Consider the following 21,856-nt stretch of genomic DNA (forward strand, 5'->3'; position numbering starts at 1 on the left):
TAATATTTCTGTCTCAATATTAAACTCTTTTATAATCACTGTGTTAAAAACTTATTAATGTGATATTCTATAAATTTTTAAAACGGAATTTTTAATACGGAAATTCGAAATTCCGTTTGATTTTTTCGAGTATCAACTATATTTTCTGCATTTTGAAAGTTTTTTATTTTTTAGGAGTTGACTCTAACGGAGTCGTACTTATATTTTGACCCAATTTGTAACATTTAAAATCTGTCTAAAATTTACATTAAATATAATGCAATAATAAATTTAGAATAGCAAAATAAATTTAGCAATTCATGTAGAAGTTATTTTCTGGAATATTGAATTCCAGAAAAAAATCGAATTATTTTAAATATTTTTACTCAAAATGTGATATTATATTCATCTTTTTCTTAATCTTTTTCATCTGTTGTGGTGATCCAACTCACTCCTCTTGTATATTTGGGGCTATGAATGATGATTTTGACATGATTACCATTTGGCTCTCAATCTCAGGAAGAGCCAGGCTTTAGTCATTCATACGAGAAGTAGGCACTCTACTATTTTTCTTGCAATTCTTTTGAGTGTGATTCCGTTCTCTCCTCGCGTGAAGAATTTGGGAATCGTATTTGATGAGACACTGACCTGAAGGGGAATTCTGTAACGATATGACAATGTCATATGACAAATGTTCGTGGTAAATTCGAGAACAGGATAACACGAAAGGCCAGTGAGCATCAAATGGTCATTGCAAGGGCCTTTATGAATCTCTTGGTAACCGATATGACTCTGATTTTCGATTAATATTTACGAATTTACCACATTAAAATATTTAAATTTGTCATATGACATTGCCATACCGTTACAGAATTCCCCTCCTGGTTAGATCACGTAGTTGAGGTCTGCCGTAAAGTCTTATTTACGTTGCACACTTCTGACGCTTTCAGACCTTTACTCCTAGTTGTATTCCTCCTTGTTAGGACCTTGATAATCCAATTTTTCACCTATGGAACGGAATAAATTTTCAGTGTTATGTCGAGGAGCAGAATCGATTGAAGCTGGTTTTTAATTTTTGTTTGCGTTACGTTTTCGGACTTCGCAAATACTATCATGTTTCTGCTTTTTAAAACTCCATTCTCTATCTACGATTAATCTCCTATCTTGAAGTTCGCGTGGTAGACTTTATTTCCGGGCTTCTTTCACCGGTTAGACCCCGGTACCTTGCGGAGCTTGTGGTTTTTGGATCTTCTGCCATGTCTTCGGGTCTCCGTGATATCGGTTCAGGGAATCGCAATTTTCGATTTTTTTTCCTTTGTGCAAGGTGTCATTGTTTGGAATTCCCTTCCTATATGGAGCGAAAGAGGAGGCTTATCTTGAATCATATGGCTCTCACTTATTCTTTAAGTCCAACATCACAATCATAAATGTTTGGAGTTAACTTTTATATAGAAGACATACTGTTCGATTTTCTTTCTAAATAAATTGAAAATTTAAATTGAAATCTTTTCACCTAATTAGCGAGAGCTAAGTCATCAGTAACACAGTGATGGGACTAACATATTTGATGAATATGAATATTTAATGAAAAGTGGATAATGCTCTAGGTTTGAAATAGTTATTTCCATAGATTGACTGCGGTTTCAAAGCTTTTAAACGCTTTCAAGCTCTAACCAGTCAGACGATGGTGTAGTTTTTTTAAACAAGAAATAAAACACTAATTAGGAATAGTGTTTTATCACCGATGCTTGATCGTTTTTCGATTTTAGGATTTTTAGTTACACTTTTCGATTTTTTACTTCTAATTTGAAGTAAATCAAATTAGAATTATTTACTTAGGCTCTCATATACAATTTCTACACTAATAAATAAAATAAAATAAGATATTTTATTTTGGGTAATTATGAGTAATTAATACTTAAAATTTATAAGATGTAGTTTTATTTCATATATATTATATTTTAAATTTTCAAATAAAAACATGTAAAAAAACCATTTAGATGCGGCAAACGACAATGGAAATTCAGAATAATTCCTTTATACAGACAATATAAAGGTTGGAAAAGTTTTACAATTTCATCGTACAAAGCGTACAAATCTCTTTTTGTGGATATTTCTGTAATATAACATTTGAATTAAAAAAAATGTATTTCATTATTGAAATATGTATGGTAGAAGTTGAAACTCATTAAAATAAAATGAGCTAGAAAATTAATAATTTTTTTTTTATAAAACAACACCACCAACATTGAAGCTGGTGAAAAACCCTCGGGAATTTTTATGCAAATTCAAGAACAATTTGAAAATACAATTTGCCCTTAATATGAAGGGATTCCCATTTAAATACAATGTATTTGTTTTCCTCTCTCGAGGTTTCACTTTTAAATGATTGTATGGGAATTTTCACATTTATATAATTCCTTTGAAATGGTCTGGAAAATTAGACTACACGGAAGGAAGAGTAATTGAAAAATCGGTATGAATTGTATTAATTGGTGGAGAAATGATAAATTATCTGTACTTATTTTAATTTTAACCATCAAACTTCTTTTGCAGTAACGTGAATGTTGCAGGAAGATTAGAGGTGGAAAATATTTATTTTCCTCAGCGATGAAAAATTAAGACACGTCAAATGAATCTTCATCATTTCCACCTTTGGTGTATAGTATCTTTTGTTGTTACATTTCTCTCCTTTTTCCAGTCATCTCCAATTGACGATGTAGACAAACTTCTATGCTTCAGTACAAAGAGAGTGATGCTCAGCACATAAATGTTTGCAATAAACAATAATAAGAGTAAATAATGGCAAACGGGTAAAATATAACCTCCGGAAATATAACAATACAATACACTTGTAACGAATCAAAATCATTCGAGGATGTTCCCATTCTTTGTCGATAGGTGAAAGCTCTATGAACCGTAAAACCATTGAGCTTTCTTGAGTAATTTTGTATGGTACAGAGGAGGTGTCTGGGGAGCCCCTGTGGAGGTTTATTCACCGTAATATAGAGTTATTCAAGACATTTGGAGCAATGCTGAAAAAGAAATGTCAATATTAATTTCACTCCTCGGTAAATAATCATAAATAAATTATGAAGAAAACGAAAAAATGTTGAGTTTCCAATTGGTGAATATTATTGGAAATTACATCAGTCAGTGGTAAAGAAAGCATTTCTTTCAAATTCCAGAAATAATTTTAGTTTACATCACAAATAAATCATAAGAAACCTCTTCAAATACATATTTTCAACAATTTAAGTTTTACAGAGATAACGAGACAAACAAAAGATGAGAGAATAATCCTTGCTACAAGGGATAGTAGCAAATTGTTCTCAGAGAAATGCAAAAAGCTTAAAGTGCATTAGATGAAATTCTTAATAATTTCATCCATTAATTAAATCATTCTAAAGTTATAATTGAGTAGTAATTCATTTCGGTTTGATCTGGAATATTCCCAAACTGTATCTCACAACCTATATAGTATCTGTCAAATCCTCAAACACATGTAACTAAAATTTTCACCATTTTCTGGCATATTAGTGAAATTATTTTAAAAAAAGCTGTAATATTTATATTAAAACCGCTTACATTTTATCAAAAGCCTATTCTACCCATAAAAAGCCATTTTTTCGTGAATGTTCAAAATTTTACATAATCTTCATGTTTTCAAAATAAAATGTTACAAATTCTATGATTTCTAAAAAAAATTCATGCAATATAGAAGAATTGTGCCTAATTTCGGACATGATGAGTGTAAAAACCAATGTTCTGATCTTGAAGGGTTATATATTTATCACAATATGTGTCATTTGAAACCTTCAAAAACAGTTTGCCATTCTTGTTTTCTTTAAAATATTTCACAACATTTATTAAATAAAAAAGACATGGTTTTGTATCTTATATCGGACACGAAGTTTCTGACACCAACTTTTTACACAATATCCCTCTTGTAGAGGCGACACTCTTTTTTGTCTTTGCTATCAGATAATCTCAAAACAATGAAAACAAACTTTTGAATAACATTATAAATGTCCAATATAACAAACATAGCTTCATTAGTGAGCTGCTGATAAAATCATAATATACCTGGCAATTTCACTTTAGATCTGAAGGAGGAATCACTATTAACCTTGTAATTCCAAGAAATTTAAGTTGCATTTAAAATTGAAAGAATTTTATGTAAATATATTTCATAAACTGTAAATATTTGTAGGAAAAACGCATTTCATTAAATATGCATAGTTAACTTCATAATTTAATTCAATATATTTGCAATGTCAGATGATTTTCTTTGTGTCCGTAATTTGGTACAATATCCTTTACGATTTTAATTCAACTCAATATTGGTTTCGATTTTTACAATAGTTTAACCATGCAATGCATTAATCACTGTATTAGGATTAATATCAACCCTAAAGCAGTAGGGCCAAATACTTGCTTAACTTGGATAACAGACAGAAGGTTTAGTCGAGATCTTGAAGATCGTGAAACAAAATTCCACAAATATCTTGCATGATAAGAAATTTGAGACCTAAAGTATAAGAGAACTTCAAATAATTTTGAATAAAATAAAATAATTATGTGAATGAATTATTGGAGTCTTAATAATCACCCGAACAACCATTAAGGCATTCTGTAATGATATGACAATGTCATATGACAAATTTTCCTGATAAATTCAAGAACAAGACAACATTAAAGGCCAGTGAGAATTGAAAGGCCATTACACGGAGCTTTATGAAGCTCTATGTAACTGATTTGAATCTGATTTTCAATTAATTTTTCCACATTTTCCGCATAAAAGGTTTAAAGTTTGTCATATGACATTGTCATACTGTTACAGAATTCGCCTACAGATCATGTGTATAACATTGCATTTTATTTGAGGAAAAAATAGATTTCTAATTCTAATGTCTCTTCATCCCTTCCATATTTTACTGCTCGAACTCAAAGAGAGAGCAGTTATATTATCGTCATTTTTTCAACTTGTGACCGTCTTCGAGCTTAAACGGTAAAATATATCAACTTCCGGTCTTCGATGACCCCCTATAAAATGGCTAAAAGCAATATTTTCAGACGTTTCTGTTTTTCTTTCCGCAAAACTCATGTGTTTTTGGTTTTTCTCAGAATTGGCCCTAGGTTTTTTTTTAATTATTTTCGAACGTTCATGCCTTCGAATAATGTGAATTTCTTTTGTTTTTCGTAAGATATTTATCACGGAATTATCAACGATTGATGATAAGCCAACTAATATTTAAAAGAAATGTGTAAGTCTCTTAGGAAAACTAAAAGAATATTCACATTATTTGAAGGCATGAACGTTCAAAGGGAGAGTACTTTCCCCTAGTCCTGGAGAACATTTTGTGCAAACATACCTATGACCGAAAAATTCGCCATTATACGAATTATTGAAGGTCAAAGATCAAGCACTTTGGAGAGCCCATTTTTGAAGGAATTTGGTTAAATTTGTATTTTCTGAAAAGATACCTATTGAAATTTCGAACCTGGCTGCATCGGTCGTCATCGGTCATGAATCGGTTAAGTACCGATTTTTGAATAATTTTTATCGGAAATTATTCTTTTACTTGACCTTATATTTGTACCCGAACTCTAGAGGTCAAACAGTAAAAGATATTGACTTCCAATCTCCGATAACCCCCCTCCTCCCATCATAATTTTAATGGCTTTCGCATTGTTTATAAACAAGATTGAATCGGAAGTAACCCTATGTGCATACAAAAAATATGCTAACAGAAAAGACTTTCTCGTAAGTTTGAGCATTCCGCAAAGCTAGGACACTTTGGTTTTCTAAGGCCATATGGGATTTTCATTGCCAACGAAAATTTTCAGGTATATTCAGGTATATAATTTAGAGAAACACCCACAAAAAATCGTTATTACTGTTTCTGAAAATAAAAACTTTAATATATTTGATTTAATTGATTTTTATTTTATTTTATTGAATTTTGCGGTACTTAAAGTCATCAATAAATAAATAAATAAATTAAAAAATGCAAATCCAAATAATAACTTCTGAAATAATTTTCTAAGTAAATGTGTATAGTAATAAAATCTAAAAGATAAAAGCAATTGAATCACTGCTAAATATTTACTAAGATTTATTACCAACTTTTTCTCGTCGGACTAAAAATTAAATTCAGTGGTTCAATTGAGTTTAGTTAACCCCTGATGAAAATATCCCCATACCTTCACTAGTAAAATACCAAGAATTTTAATTACCTGAAAATTTCCTTTGTTTAATACTTATTGACATAATATCGTTTGCAATAAAGTTAATTGAATTATATATCACAAAACGTACCAAAAATGTTTCTCAGAAATTTCACTCCACTTTGATGTGATTCTAGTGAATTATTTTGCCCAAAATTCAAGTGTTTCCCAAATATTGCGATTCTTCCACCAACAATCCAGAATAAATCAAGTTCGTTTGGCAGCAAATCGATCTGTTTACGAACCTATTTGTCGAATATTTCGATCCATTCAGCAAATGTGTATTTTGCAGAACTGCGGATAGATGAAAAAAATACAATGCAGAATGTTGCTAAATATTAGTTAAAGTCTATTGAAACTTCCTCAAACATCAATAAATAACTAAAGTTATGGGAGTATCTGAGTTGCTGGGAGCAAGAATCATCGAATCAACAGAATAGAGAACAATGTCTCCCAGCGAGGATGTAGAGCAGAACTTATTGGGTAAATGGCAGAGATTGTGTATTTAATATAGTCTGAATATTGTATTAAATGAAATAAGTAAGAGGTATAGGTTGATAAGGGAAAATTAAAGCAAATGCCAAAGGAGGGAAATAGACCTTATATAAAACGGACTGGAAACATAAAAGTCAAGGGATGACTTTGTGCAAACAACACGTAAACAGAAAACTTTTAATTGACGCAATTATCTGATCTGCAAATAAGAAAAGTAGATTTTGATAGAAAATTATCACACACAACTCAGCGGGATACTTTCTGGGAAGACAAAAGGACTTTGTATTTATGAAACACAAACGAATTGGTTTTGTTCTTTTTGGCGCGGGAGACGTCTTATTCGATATTTTGAGGAGGTGGAGGTGGTCGGGTGTGGAATTGAATTTTGTGTATGGCAGACACGAAACCCATCATCTTCAAGGAATGAAAATCCCCAGGTGAGATGGAACATGGGCCTCAAAAAATGAACACAATACAATCATCATGGAGACTCCACGCGGGAATCGAAAAGAGGCTTGTTCTTTTGCCTCCTCCTGAAAAATGATGATGATGATGGGAAAGCGATTTATGTATTTTTATTGCTCTGATTTTCTCAAAATCACAGCTATAGTGATACAGCGATTCAGTGAACCATCTTTGATTAGACTCATACTTCCGCTAAAATATGAATAGCCCTTTTACACATTGCTCTGTGAGATCCTCAGGCTTATATCAACAGTGTAACATAAAGCCGCATTCAGACTGAAGGTTTAATCTTGTTCCTGAAGAATTTGGTTTTAGAAAATGACAAGTTATTTGGGAGCTTTATCTATGAGTCGGCTTAAACTTTTATTGGTTTTGCTGGATCCAGGCCACCAATTTAGGCCCATTATGCACTCTCCATTCCTCCACTCTACCTTAACCCTTTAAGGACGATTGGGTCACCCGTGACCCATAGAGAAAATAATTGTTCGTGACTACCTGAAGTTATTTCTTTCTAATGTTTGTATATAGTCACGAAGTAGAAAAATGTAGGAATCTAGGATATTTTTTGCAAATCTCCAGCTATTTGCTATATAAAAAATATTTGAGCTCAAAAATAACGAATTTTCAAATTTTCACGTTGGTGCTTGAATTTTAATATTTTCAATATTTCTAATTTTTTTTGGGACTAAAAACTATAATAACTATACATAATATTTCTCAACAAAGTAAAAATTATAGTTTATTGGTATATTCAGGAAAGCTTTATAATTTTCATGGGTCATATATGACCCAATAGTCCATAAAGGGAAAAGAACACCGAATCTGTCTCTAATGGTTTTTCCAAGATTTGAGGTTAGACTGTTTTATGTTTTTGTTTATGTGTGCGCAAAATATTTAATTATTCGTGTAATATTGTGTGATATATCAATTAGCTGAGATTTCCCAGTGCAATACTGACTGAAGAAGGCAATATTTTGATAATTTATAAGATACTTCTGCGTATATGTTGTAAATTCATAACTTTTTACTCTTGTACATGACTCCAAAAATGGAAAAAATTTCATGATCAATGAACCCGAAATCATCCTCATATTATGCCCGGAAGATAGCGATGATGCCGACAATCTTATCCTAAACGAAATCGACATAATATATTTGGAACAAGACATGGATGAAGTGGACTTTGAAGTCTTCATCGAAAACGCATCAACTCCGGAAGAACTCCCAGATCCACAGCAATGTGCAACTGTACGTCTTATATTCCCAGAGACAAACAACATTGCACCTACCCATTACCATCAGACATGTTTCGAAGAAAACTGAGGTGCACATGGTGCTTTCAGAAAAAAGGATTATAAGACCAATTGTATTTGTGAGGCATGCGACATTTATCTCTGTGTTACCTTACCAGTATGCGAAATTTGTTTCGATGAAAATCATAAAATTAAAAATGAAGTAAACAATAGTGCATTTTTTCATAAAAAATATTGTTTTTGTGTACAAGTCTTCAAGAGTCTTTGAGACCAAAAATTGAATGAGATTTTTCAAAATTAATTTTTGATCGTTTTAATTTTTACTCGTACTCTAAATTTTTTTTTATTATTACAAATCTATTCAAGTTATTTATCTTTAAAAAATAACAGAGCAAACGAGTAAACTAGTCGTCTGGAAAATTTTGTACTTTTTTACCTTTAAGGACCATTTGGTCATATAATTACCCATAGTTTTCCAGGTCTCCTAGGGATTGTCAAATTTCTTTTTAACCGTAAATCTCTTATTTAGGCTAAAATATCGAGGGAAACATAATTTCGTTAAATTTCGCTCAGCGGAAAGCTTCTTGTCTTTAAAAGGTTAACCCGCAATGCAGTAATCCAGTTTTATACCATTGGCATTACTTTTCATTCAATTACTGAACTAATTCGATACGGCTGCTGTGAAATCTGCAGCTGCCGAGTTTCGAACCCAGGCCTCACAGTTATAGAGATTTTACTCTACCAATTGATCCACTGAGGATACTCAATTGAGGCCCTTATCTTAATAGATAGATCTAGGTCAGGATTCTTGAAAAAACCTGACTTATTGAGGGATTACAGCAGTTAAGTCATATGGATAACTACAACTAGTATGACCAAGCAATCAACTGCAATACGTTAAAGCTCAGTTTTAACTCTTAAAGGATTATACTCGCTTCAGACCTAAGGCTTAGCCATATGGCTAAACTTCCCTAATTTCTTATCAGTCGAGTTTTTAGTTAAAATCTTGACTTATGAATGGAGATTAAGAGAAAATTACATTACATATAGTAAAGAGAGGTAATCCGGATACTTTTCATTGAGTGCGACTTTAATGCTTGTTTTTGGACTGATGAAATATTTTTTTCGCCATTCCAAATCAATAGAATTATTCTTTGTTTAATTTAGAATCATAATAGAAATAGAATTTTAGCAATAATATTGATGAAAATTAATAAAATTACGATAATATTAATATATGCGCAAGAATGTTACTGCGACGCTTTTATGTAACTCTGTTGAATTCGATCAAACTCGGATGCTCATTTTAAGGAAAAGTTTAATGCATAAAAATGAGAAGATATTATTTCAAAAACATTTTTTTAGAGTTTTATTCCATCAATTCATTTCATTAATTTATTATTTAATTATATATATTTTTATTTATTTTAAGATTGCACTCAATTCTTTGATTTTTCCTCGGTTTTCTTGGCTGACTTCCTTCCACGTTTTTTCTTTTCAGCTTCAATTGGCATTTGAGCCTTTTCCTTTACCATGTGTTTCTCCTTTAGTTTTATCTCCTTTTCTTCTGCCCTTATTTTTTTGTTCCTCTCTCTGGTCAACTTCCGTTCAGCAATTTCTTTCTTTTTTTGTAAATCCTGCCTCAATTTTTCCTCTTGTTCCGCGATAATTTCCTCGGAAGATACAATATACTGGTGTTTGACATTGCTGGCTTTGACCCTCTTCTTCTGACGACGTTTTGGAATTTCTCCTGGCCAGAAATAGCATTGTTTTAGTGTGTCGAAGATCGGTTGAGTCTCAGAAGTTGCAGAGAGTTGGTTTCCAGGGATGACTGGATCATTTGAAGGATTATTGTCGGTGGCCTGATCGTGCTGGTTATTGATAATGGACTCCTCTGAATGTTGGAAAACAATTTTCGGGAAATAAAGACCAGCATAGAAAAGTGGCCCATCCATCCAGCCACTCTGTGGTGACGTTCCCATTTTCCATCCTTCTGCGTTGTGAATGGCAATTTTTGGAGTAATGTCAGTTTTATGAACAGCCATTGGAGGAGCAAGTTCGCCAGTAGCTGACACCCTGAGGAGTACTGTGATACATTGCTTCGGTCCTGAATTTTTAAGAGATGGAACTACACGTGAACCTCTCCTGGACAGGACATTTCCATCTTCCGGTGTCAAAAAGAAGGCACTTTCGTTGCAATTAAAAACACGGTCTGGTGAAATGCTCAGAAGGTTGTGTTCTGTGAAATATCCAAGACAATTCTGAAACCATTCCGTGAGGTCTTCAGCAGTAACAGTAGCTCTTTCTAATGAGAAGGATTTTGGCTTGCGCATGCTGAGCTCTGGATGACGCTTAAGAAGATTCCTGAACCAAACGTCTCCGGGTCTTCCAGCTGTAAAATGGTTTGGAATTTTGTAGACCTCACAGATGAGTTTAACGCTGTCCAGAACTTGTTCCTTCCCGATGGGATGCCAGCCATCCGCACATCCCAGGATTCATTTGACAAGTTCTGTTTCCTGTTCTTTTGAAAGAACTGTTGGCCTGCCATTGGGGCACTCCTCTGGGTATTTGCCGGTCAATTTGTTGTGCAGTGTTGTTCTTGGGACATTAAATGTTTTGGATGCATATGCTATGGTAGAACCATCTCGTACACACTGCAAGGCATTCCTAATACCTTCCTTAGAGTCGGGCTTGTCCTTATAGGTCTTTTCTTTTGTTCCCTTTGGCATCTGAAACAGAAAAAGAGTCCTGAACAATGCAAATTCTGAACCAAAACATTGACTTTCACCGCATCCGACATGCATCGAAATGTAAACATTCACAAAAATCACTTATTTCTGTATGAATTATTTATATTATCAATAAACTCTTACTCACCTTGTAGATCAATAACTACACTAACTTTTATTAATAATTTTGATTGCAAATAATGTTTTATTATATAGAAAAAACACTAAACTTTTTCCAGCGACGAGCTGTCAACAGCAAAATTTTCTCAGAAATTAAATTTTTAGTACACAACCCAGCTGACCCGAGCTTAAAAAATATTTCTTTTACCCACTTATTAAACCGATAAAAATATAATTTTTGGTTTTTCTTAAAGTAGAATAGTTATAATATGATACTTCAGTAATTAATTACAGAAATAAAAATATAAATTATATTTTAAGTGGATGTATCGGAGTTAAATCGGTCGCGGCATCCGAGTTTTGCAATCGTCGGAGTTACATGGCCTTACTATATAGAATTTTCATTGAAAGAGTCATAATTTTCATAAACTGAAACAGTCTTACTATCCTTATTCTCCCATTCCTATTTTATTTCATATTTTCCTTCCCTTCTTGTGCAATATTCACATGCCCACCTAGTACATTTCTGTACATCTCCCAAGCCCCAATCAGACCCCTTCCCAAAATATTGCCCCAAACCCCAATAGCAACGGATACTTAGAAGGTATGTTAGTGAGATATAAAAAATATTTTCTACATCGTTTGTCGCCCTACTATATTATTTATGTAACGTGAAAATGCTTTGGAGAAAAATTCCATATTTTCTCGCCGAACATTTGCCGACAAGATAGAGCTGTTTTCCAAAATATTTTGTCACCCACTATATTACACCCACACCATATTGAACCACCCTTCGCCATAATGGGGTATCACTTGGTATCACCTTATATAACTTGAAGAAATACATAGCACATTTTGGGTAGTTTGAACAAATAGAACATTTAACTCTCTATATATGAACTAGGCAAATGAAGCCATTTCGTGCTAAAATTTCACTTTTATGCTCAGATCACTAATATTTAACCACGCTACAATTTACCACTCTCACAACAATTTTGATTCATAATTTTCCATTATCACAAATAATCAACGTTTGCTATTAGGGAACGGTTTCCGGATCACATGTTTACCGTTTCAAAATAGGGTTAACCTGACTATATGGAGATATAATACTGCAGAAAAGCAATGTTTTTTTGAAACATTTTCGCAGTTTAACACTTTAGAAGTTTTATCTCTTTTCTTTAATGAACTTTTTAACTTTAAGAAAACTATCCAAGAACTCAATGACAAAGCTATGTAGTATGAAGATATATGTATATAAATCAGTGTCGTCATTTGTTTTATCTATTGTCGTATTTGGAATACTTTTATAGGATGAGTATTATTACAAATAGCAATATCACCTATCACAACTAAATTTTGTGGAAGGAAAAAAAGAGAAACCATTAAATAGAAAACAGCATAGAATTTTATTTTTCTTTGAGCTTTCAGGATGCTACAAATGGTAGTTTTTGTATGTTATTGGAAGTTGATCAACGCGACGCAAAAGCATGGAGAACTACAGTAGACAGAAGAAATACAGTAGACTCTCGCTAATTCGGCTCTTTCAGGATCGGGCTACTTTTTAATTCGGACGGCAGTTAATAAACTTAATATGTGTATTCAGATGAATTTCAAACAGTTTGAGACCAGAATTTCTCTATAATTCGGGTGACATTTCGGTTCCAAATGCCCGATTTTGAGAGAGTCTACTGTAGGCCAGTTATTTTCTAAATTTGACACCTTATTGCTCCGATCAGGGGCATGACATTTCCTATGTTTCTAGCGCACCGAAAAAACTTTTGGGTTTATTAGCTGTTTTGTGTCAATATAGAATGAATTAGCAAAAAACATAAATGCAAAATAAAGGCCAATTTAATATTGAATAGGCAACCGAAAACCTCAAATTGGCAACCTACGTAGTTTTGGAGATATCTCGTGAAATGTGTATGAAAACAGGGAAAAATTTAGACTAAAATCTGTCGCATTTTTCAGAGCTAATGTCACCCTCCTGGTTCCGATTAGATAAATTAGTATGGGTTAACTCTTTCGCGTCTTTAGGGTCATATATGACCCGGGGAAAAAAGTTTCTTTTTGGCTATTTACATTAATTGAAATCTAACTGGAGTCTTGAGAAAATGAGCCAAGAATCTTACATCCTTCTATTATGATGTCGTGCACGAACAGATAGATTTCAATTAATGTAAATACAAAAAAAAAACTTTTCCCCGAGTCATGACATTACCCTAAAGACACGAAAGAGTTAAACTTTTATTGTCTTGAAAATGTAAAATTCATTTCCAATTTATTCCAATGGTTAATTAAAAAAAATAATTTCAATTAATACTGTAAGGGGTTGAAACAGACTAAGGTGGGGCAGTTCACTACATGTAACTTTTTTTTTTTTAGATGTCACTTGCAAGACATTTGTGAACTGTATTTAAGCTTATTAAATCCAGATAATTTTTCTTAAAATACTGACTAATTGAAATACATAACATATTTCATGTTATATAAAATTTATTATACCAAAGAATTTACGTTTTTGAATATCATGAATGCATAAAATCGCCCCACGGTTCTCTATATAATTTTAAGGGTTAGCAAAAAAATTTATCATCACTTTTTGTATGATTATTAAAAATCTCACGTGTAGAAGGAATAATATAAGTACAGTGCCTTTTATATAGAATTCATCTAATGAAATAAAAATGTAGACAAAGCGTTTAATTTCTCATTGACAGGTAATTGAAACTTTCAAATCGCATACGACAACGTGTAATGTAACTGACAATAATTCAGTATAAAAAAAATTAATGTAACCAATCACACTATTGCAGTACAATTATAGTTCTATATGCGAGTTAAGCTCCTCTGCAGAGCAATAATTGGAATAAATATTTAAATACTGAATAATTTTTATATTCCATTGCTATATGCTATATGGTATTAAAGTAAGCTCCTAAATAAATTGCAATTTTCTCTCATTTCATGTTTTTTCGCAGTTATTTCAATTATACTTGTTCCAAATGTTGCGGTGTTGCATATAACACAAGTGTAATGTGTTCCCTATATAGGTAACCTTAAATAGTATGCCAATACTACCATTTCTCCGTGAAGAACTTTTACATATAATTTAGAAGGTTTAGAATGCGAAAGGGGAAAACATATCAATTTTGCGAATTGCTCGAATTTGAGACATAGATGTTTAGCTCTAAAATATTCCCACAAAACCTAGTAGATCAAAACTGATCATATAGAATTGCAACTAACTCATAGTTTAATTTCAAAATTTTCTCGAATTTACATGAAAAATACAATTGAATATAGAATAAAAGTTACTTATCGCAATTGATATAGGAAGACGTTCCGTAGAGCTGATCCTTAAACCTTAAACCTTAAAAACTAGTTCAAAAACTCAATAATGGATATTTTCTGTATAGTCGCAAAATCGGCCTAAAACAAAAAGAACACCATTACAGGGTTGAAGAGTATGGTTGAAGAAAATTTAAAAAATATGACTGATGTTCATTCCCCAGAAAAGCTATGCAAGCCATTGTGAGGAGACCTCGACCTCGAGGCAGACCTAGGACAAAGTAGTTGTATCAAATTTAGGATCTTGCCTTAGAGAGCATTGGGATCAAACCCAAACATCTTCCTGAAGTGGCAGAGGATCGACAGGCGTGGGCTGCTAAACCTTGATGTCATGGGCCGGGGACTCCAATAGGGATAAGCGGTTGAAGATGATGATGATGACGATTGTTGTCAAGATTTATTTATATTATGTCCTATAATAACCCATAAACGCCATCTATAACCGTTCGGTCTTTAAGCCTGCTCTCGACTGAACGAACGGACAGACAAATCAGATTCGGTCAAACCGTGTAACAATTTCTCAGAAGTCTGATTTGCGAAAACATTTTGTAAAAATTAGTCCTCAGGGAGTAAAAGCTAAAAGGCGAAAATTTCGAGAGATCAAAAGAATTATACATTTAGCTATTTCCATAGAATTCGAGCAATAGAAAAAAACTAGATGCACTCTCCTCGAATTTTAGTATCTTTCGATTTGCAGTTTCTTCCAAAGCACTTTTGTATCATTCATCACTCGCTCTCGAGTGCACATATTTGAATACCGCCTCTAAAGCCACCCATTTATTCTGAAATATTCAATTGGCAGCCTCCACTCTAGTTGCGTTATTTATTTACTTGCCATGTGGATATACCAAACCGAATCGAGCTTTTGCCGAACTTTAAAGCTTGCATTGAGAATGGGGACATAAATATGTTACAATTTTAAAACTGAAAACTTAGTGTAACTTAGTGTATATGGCGTATATGTTAACTGCTGGAAATGTTAGTTGGTTTCATGATGGCTTCAGTACAAATTTTTGAAAACACTCAATTATTGATTAAAAAAATTAAAGAAATTTTAAATTATAAAGGTTGTAAAAGCTATATCATATTTCACTTTTAACAAAAATTATCTGTTATAATACAAAAATTATTTTTTAAAAGGGATTTTTTTATCAAAGAAATTCGTCACCGGCGCTAAGATGACGGTGGCCGCTACTACGCAAATATAGATTTAAATCTCTCCCTTTCAAATTAGTTTTCAAGAACAATAGTTCAATTTTTTAAAAAGAGATCCTAGAAATTTCTATGTCGAACATCGAAATATTTCGATTTTGGAATAATGAGCTCCTCTTTGTCTTTAAGAGTATAAAATAATCCATTTTACACAAAATTAAAAAAATACACATTTTTACTTAGTAAAGTAAAAGTTTTGTCTTGTCAGTGTAAATTCAAAAGAGTCAATCAATTTTTTTAATTTTTATCAGTAAGATTAAGATTTGTCTATGGGTCGGCTTAAACCTTTACCGGTTCCGCTGCATCCTGGCCACCTATTTGGGCACATTAGCATCGAACAGACTGGGCCATTGCTCTTTTAATCGATTTTCAAAGAAGCAATGGAGAAGTGAATATGACACCTTCATTGTTTTCGATTAGATAACTCACTGAGAACAGCACCATCCAGTGTAAGTAAAATGTCCAAGGCGGGAAATATTTTCAGTTGTTCAAAACAATGTAATTCACATTATTCACATGTATTTTATACTAAACTTGAATTTCACTAAGCCTAGACTCATTTTAAATGTATTTCAAAAGTTTTCACAAGAGTTTTATGAGTAAAATATTCTTTGTTTTGATTTTTCCTAGCATCCGCTGATTTCGATGGTGGTCGATGAAATTTCGAACAGTAAATTCAAATAGAGAATGTTAACGGATTATTGTCAAGAAAAGAGCAATTGACCGGGCAATTGCTTTTTGCTTTTTGTTCAAGGTATTTAAATTTGGCTAATTTTACTAAAATATCATTTTCTTTTTACATAATATTGTCTCAGAGAACGGAAAAAGATCAAATTGATGCAAAAATTGGTTTGATGCCGTAATTTTTTGAATATTTTTTCCACGTGTAAAAAAGCAATGAAGGAGTAAAAAAGCAATGACCACGTAAAAAAGCCCAGTCTGTTCGATGTGATTATGTACACCCCATTAGTCCATTCTATCTTAACCCCTTAAGGCGGTCCTCCAGTTTTATATCTCGGCTTCTGTGTGCCAGAGGTACAAACACAGTGCAGTTTGTACATTGCGGCAGACCAGCCTTGGTTGGATCAGTAGCAGTGAATGTGCATTTGTATCGACAGATCTCTTTATGCCGAACTCGTGTTTCTATACCAGCCTCTCTTGTTTAGGCGGTTCATTGTCAATACATTAGGCATTACTTTTTCATCCATTCACTGGACTAATTCGATACGGCTGCTGAAAAATTTGCAGCTGCCGTGTTTCGAACCCAAGACCTCACAGTCATAGAGACACTACTGATCCGCTGAGGCCCTATTTTTATCAGTAAAATATTTTATTTTTATCTGCGAAAACACTAATAGGATTATGAAGGAATCACACCTCAAACCTCTGTGTAGTAAAATTCCTAATACTTTCTATAAAAGAGGCTTTCGACTAGGTCCACAAAAATAATTTTGAAATGGACTTAATTTCTATTGACCCTTTTTAAGTTTTTACGATCTAAATGTTTTCTGTTTTCATGATATCACATCGCTCAACTTATCGGTTATATTTAAGCAAATAATAGAGGAAAAAATCTTTTATTGGAAAGGCTTTAAGAATGAATTACGTATACCTCTCTCCACAGATATCATCAATTGCATGACATGAATTTCCATAGAGACTGAAGCACTTCGCGCCGGTACGTTTGTTCATGTAAGAAATGTCAGACTGTCAGAAAAATCATGAGATTTGGGAGTAATTTACTGCAGATGGGGCTGTTATGGTTTGAGAATGTTAGACATACGTTGAGATTTTTACCTGGAATGATATTGGGGAGGCATGGAAAGCTCCGGGAAAAATAAATGGTAAAGCACTCGAGAGCAAAAGCAAAAACGTATAAATAAGTAGGTTCATAAATATATTTCTTTTTCTTGTTCCTGTCGTCATCTCGGTCGCGTCTCGTGTGACGGGAAATGATGCTGAGAAATGCGAGAGATGCTCTTGGTTTTAGGGATGGAAGGCAAAAGCATCCCCCATGCCGGATATAAATTCATAAACGAGATTTGTCCTAGACAAGTAAATCTCCGCTAAGATTCCACCGTGCAAGTTAACTGTGTGGTATTTTTCTAGTAGCTCAGCATACAAGTCTTATGAAGCACAGCAGGATACTGGTGAAAATTGGAATTTATAAATAATTTATATTTATCATCCATACCTGGAGTGTCGTATAACAATGCATTGCTATCGCTTAATACTGAGATTTTTGAGCAGCACTGCAGGATATACGAACTGAGATAATGACTCTAGAATATATACAATGCGGTGTCTTGATATCGAAACGAAGGAACTTTTGGTACTTGAGGTTGGAGAACTGAGAATGTTATTTCTTTTGGTATTAACCATCTAGTCCATAGTGGTATTGGATGGTGGGACTATATTATGTACACTTAAAGGTTCTTGTTCTCTAAGACTGTTTTCTGAAATAGTATTAAATTTCTCTCAAGTGACTGCACAGTGCGACTTCTATCAATACCTTAAACGTATTTGAAACATACTTGAATTTCTATCATCGATAAAATACATCTAGAATTACTACAGTCAATGGGTTATTCATTAAAATTAAAAGAGCTTTCTTTATATTCACTGATTTGTATAAAAGTAAATTCATATGGCTTGAACTTGTTTTCTCGATATCTCCCAAACGTACATACATACTTTGCAGTGCTAAAATGAATCATAAAATATTTACGATTTTAAGTTAAATTTACCGAAAATAGTTAACAACGATGCAAAACTCAATAAGCGACACAATATAGCTCCCTGTTTTTAGTTCGAACAATAAAAAGCCATATAAATTGACGATTCAAATAGATTTCAGTACCAACTCACTCAGTCTCAATTAAAATCGCTAGTTTTAGTTGGCTTCCTCCTGAATAAATATACCATTTATATTTCAATTAATTGAATATATTCACCTCGCAAAGAGTGAAAACAAATATGTATATACTATTTCATTTGGTAATGATTTTAAAAAAGGCGGCAATAAGAAAAGAAGAAAGTTCGATGAAGTGGTACCTTAATGGTACCCCTATCCCAAGGTGAATAGTCCCATAAAACAATTTCTTATTTCTCAAGAAATTAATAATAATAATAATTATTTATTTCTCTTTTATCATCTGCGGCTGCCGCCGAACAACCGACTTCATCGGGCAAGACGGCAGAAAATCCCGAATCATTAGTCGTATAGGCCATTACATAATTTGTACAATTTAATAAATTAAGGGGAAAAAAACAGTTATATAACTTACAGTACAAAAATGAATCAGTGAAATGCTTTGCAGATGAGAAAAGGTAAGTCGCAGCAAGGACTCCTAAGAGGAGTACGTATTAGCTGCGGCTGTTTTGGAAGGATAGGATTAGGATAGGATTAGGAAAGGCGGTAGGAGAATTAATTGTAAGGGAAACATATAAGGAAAGAGTAAGAAGATCATAGCATAAAACATCATAGCATAAAATTCCCTATTGATTTTGGAATTAAAATTAATTTTCGACATTTTTTCGACGAAAAATGCACCTTTAAAGTCGTCTTTTAAAAAATCTATTTTTGGGAAGAAAAATCTTTTAGTTTAAAAAAGGCAGAAAAGTAGAATAAGAGAAGAAGGAAGCTGAGCATATATGTTACTTAATGTGTTCAGTTACTTTTTACCTCGCATTGACTATTTTCCGATTACTACAGGAAACAAGACATGATAACGTCTTTTCGATAGCATCGACTGGCGATTCCGAAAATTGTAATGATAGTTACACTTTTTGTAGCGAATATAAATATTTATCAATAGGAACTTTCTTTTCAGAATGGTACTATAAATGGTTCAATAATGTTCAAGAATTCTAAAACTACTATCGCTAAAAGTTAAATCGAAAATAACTGGAAAATAACGAAAAGTTATCATTCCATTTTAGAACTCTTTCACTGTAAAAAAAAATAACACTATCATAGTATGTAATCTTTCACACCACTATTATAGTGTTAAATTTAGAAAAAAATATTTAATTTATAATTGTTTAACATAAAGTTGTTGAATTTCAAGTTATTGAATTTAGAGGTGTTGAATTTAAATATTCTTGATTTGTGTGTAAACTCAAAAATTGTTGAATTTTCATTTCATTTCTTTTATTTTAGTTTTTTTTTGCCTTTTTAGAAATGTCTAATGTTTTTTCCTTTAGTCGGGATCCTCTCTAATGCGGTATAATTACATCTGACGCTCGGATCTTCACGATATACTTATTATGCATATAAATATTTGATGTTCTAGGGGAGACCGGGGAGGTTTGGGACAGGGGTAGTGTGGGACAAGGCGATTTTTTCAATTAATTTTTGAAATAAATGGGATTTAACCATAACTGTATCGTAGGTAATATTAAGATGTATCTTGACTAAAAGAATGGATATCCTCAGTTTTATTGTTTTAATTCTATAAACATTTTTTTAAAAATTGATAAAAATCGTATATTTTGACGTCTCAGTTTTGCTCTTTGTATTTTATATCAGCGATATATAATTAAAACTTTTTTATCTCATTAGGTAGTAGTGTAATCTGGGAACATATTTTTATAAAAGTTTCAGAGATTATACGCTCTTGATTTTTACATAAAGGTTTTAAATACCAAAACTACACGTGGGGATGTTTGGGACACCTGAAAGGTGATGAATGGGACGTTGATTTTCGACAAGATTGTAGGTGGCATGCAATTGTTTATTGTCAAAATGAAGAGTAATGCCCAGTTTCTACTGGAAATCTCCCTCTTGTGCAAAGTTTACCAGTGGAGTAGAATTCTCTAACTACAGGAACAATTAAACCATCATTGTCTTGGGAATCAATAATTTCTTCTCCAGATGATATTCGATCTTTGCCCAATCTAGTTAAAAACTATTTTTTTCGAAAATTTCTCGAACAAGTTCTTCAGAAAAGGCAAGTCGAGGACTTATCTAGATAAACAAGGAAAAACAGTTACTATACAGTTATCGTCAAATCAAACAGAAATCCGTCAATGAGTTCAAAACTAAAAGTTCCAAGAAAATCTACTCGCCTGAGGAATTTGATGATCATGATTGCAATATTTAGAATAAAAAAGCAAAGAAAGCTAGGATAGTAAATAAGAAGAAAATACATTAAATAAGTGAATAACAAAAAATGACTCTATTGTACAAATAAGATTGATATTAATTTCTAAGTATGAAATAAAAGATTAATCATTTTTATTTCTGTTAGAAATATTTTTAATCTAGTATTTAAAATTAATTAATATGCTCCAATAATGCAAATTATGCGAGAAAAAACGCGTCCCAAATATCCCTTTTTGCGTCCCATACTGCCCCACATCGGGGAGGTTTGGGACAAAGCGTCAAGTTAAATGTTTTATCTTCTCCAAGAAAACTCAGTTGTTTTCGAAGTTCTATCGAGTACTTTTTATAAAGTCAATACCCATAAGTATCCTATAGACCGCATAAAATTGTAATACACTATCGTGGTTTTTTGGAATAGTGTCTCAAAGTCAAAACATGAAAAAGTGTCCCAAACCTCCCCGGTCTCCCCTATATGATTCTTGCCCAATGAAAAGCATCACGGCTGAAGTATATGTCTTAAATGGAAATTCAACAATTTTTATACAACTTTTGTTTAAAAATTCAACAACTTTGGTTGAAATACACAAGGCTTCATACTATAATAGTGTTAATTTTTGATCATGTGACAAAAAATACCATAAAGCTGTGTATTTTTTTCACAATATAATAATATAAAAAACTATAATCATACTATAATAGTGGTAATTTTTAAAATTTTTCAACAGTTTTAAATTACAAAACATTGTGGAAAATTTTTTATGACTATAAAAGTGAGAAATTTTACACAAATCATAATTATATAATTAATTTATCCGATTTCACACTATTATAGTGTTAAAATTTTACACTGTTTCAAATTAAACAACGTTGTCGAAAATTTTTGAACTATAAGAGTGGTAATTTTCAATCAC

General features: G+C 32.5%; 2 protein-coding genes across 2 annotated transcripts in view; one reads left to right on the forward strand and one right to left on the reverse strand.

Annotated features, from left to right (window-relative positions):
* LOC129807130 (protein O-mannosyl-transferase Tmtc3) overlaps positions 1-21,856 on the forward strand; it is a 325,993-nt gene that overhangs the window by 226,848 nt on the left and 77,289 nt on the right. The window lies entirely within an intron of this gene.
* On the reverse strand, positions 9,685-11,661 carry LOC129807131 (uncharacterized). The gene is made up of 2 exons (XM_055856177.1): positions 11,301-11,661; positions 9,685-11,152 (listed from the first exon to the last, which is right to left on the reverse strand). Exon 2 carries the CDS (start codon positions 10,754-10,756, stop codon positions 9,863-9,865), a length of 894 nt encoding a protein of 297 aa, XP_055712152.1. The 5' UTR covers positions 10,757-11,152; positions 11,301-11,661; the 3' UTR covers positions 9,685-9,862.

Source organism: Phlebotomus papatasi, chromosome 3 (assembly GCF_024763615.1).
Source record: "Phlebotomus papatasi isolate M1 chromosome 3, Ppap_2.1, whole genome shotgun sequence".
Taxonomy (NCBI): Eukaryota; Metazoa; Arthropoda; class Insecta; order Diptera; family Psychodidae; genus Phlebotomus; species Phlebotomus papatasi.

What these genes read in the sequence shown, in the direction of transcription:
- LOC129807131 (XM_055856177.1), bottom strand. Translation starts at nt 10,756, where the DNA reads ATGCGCAAGCCAAAATCCTTCTCATTAGAAAGAGCTACTGTTACTGCT.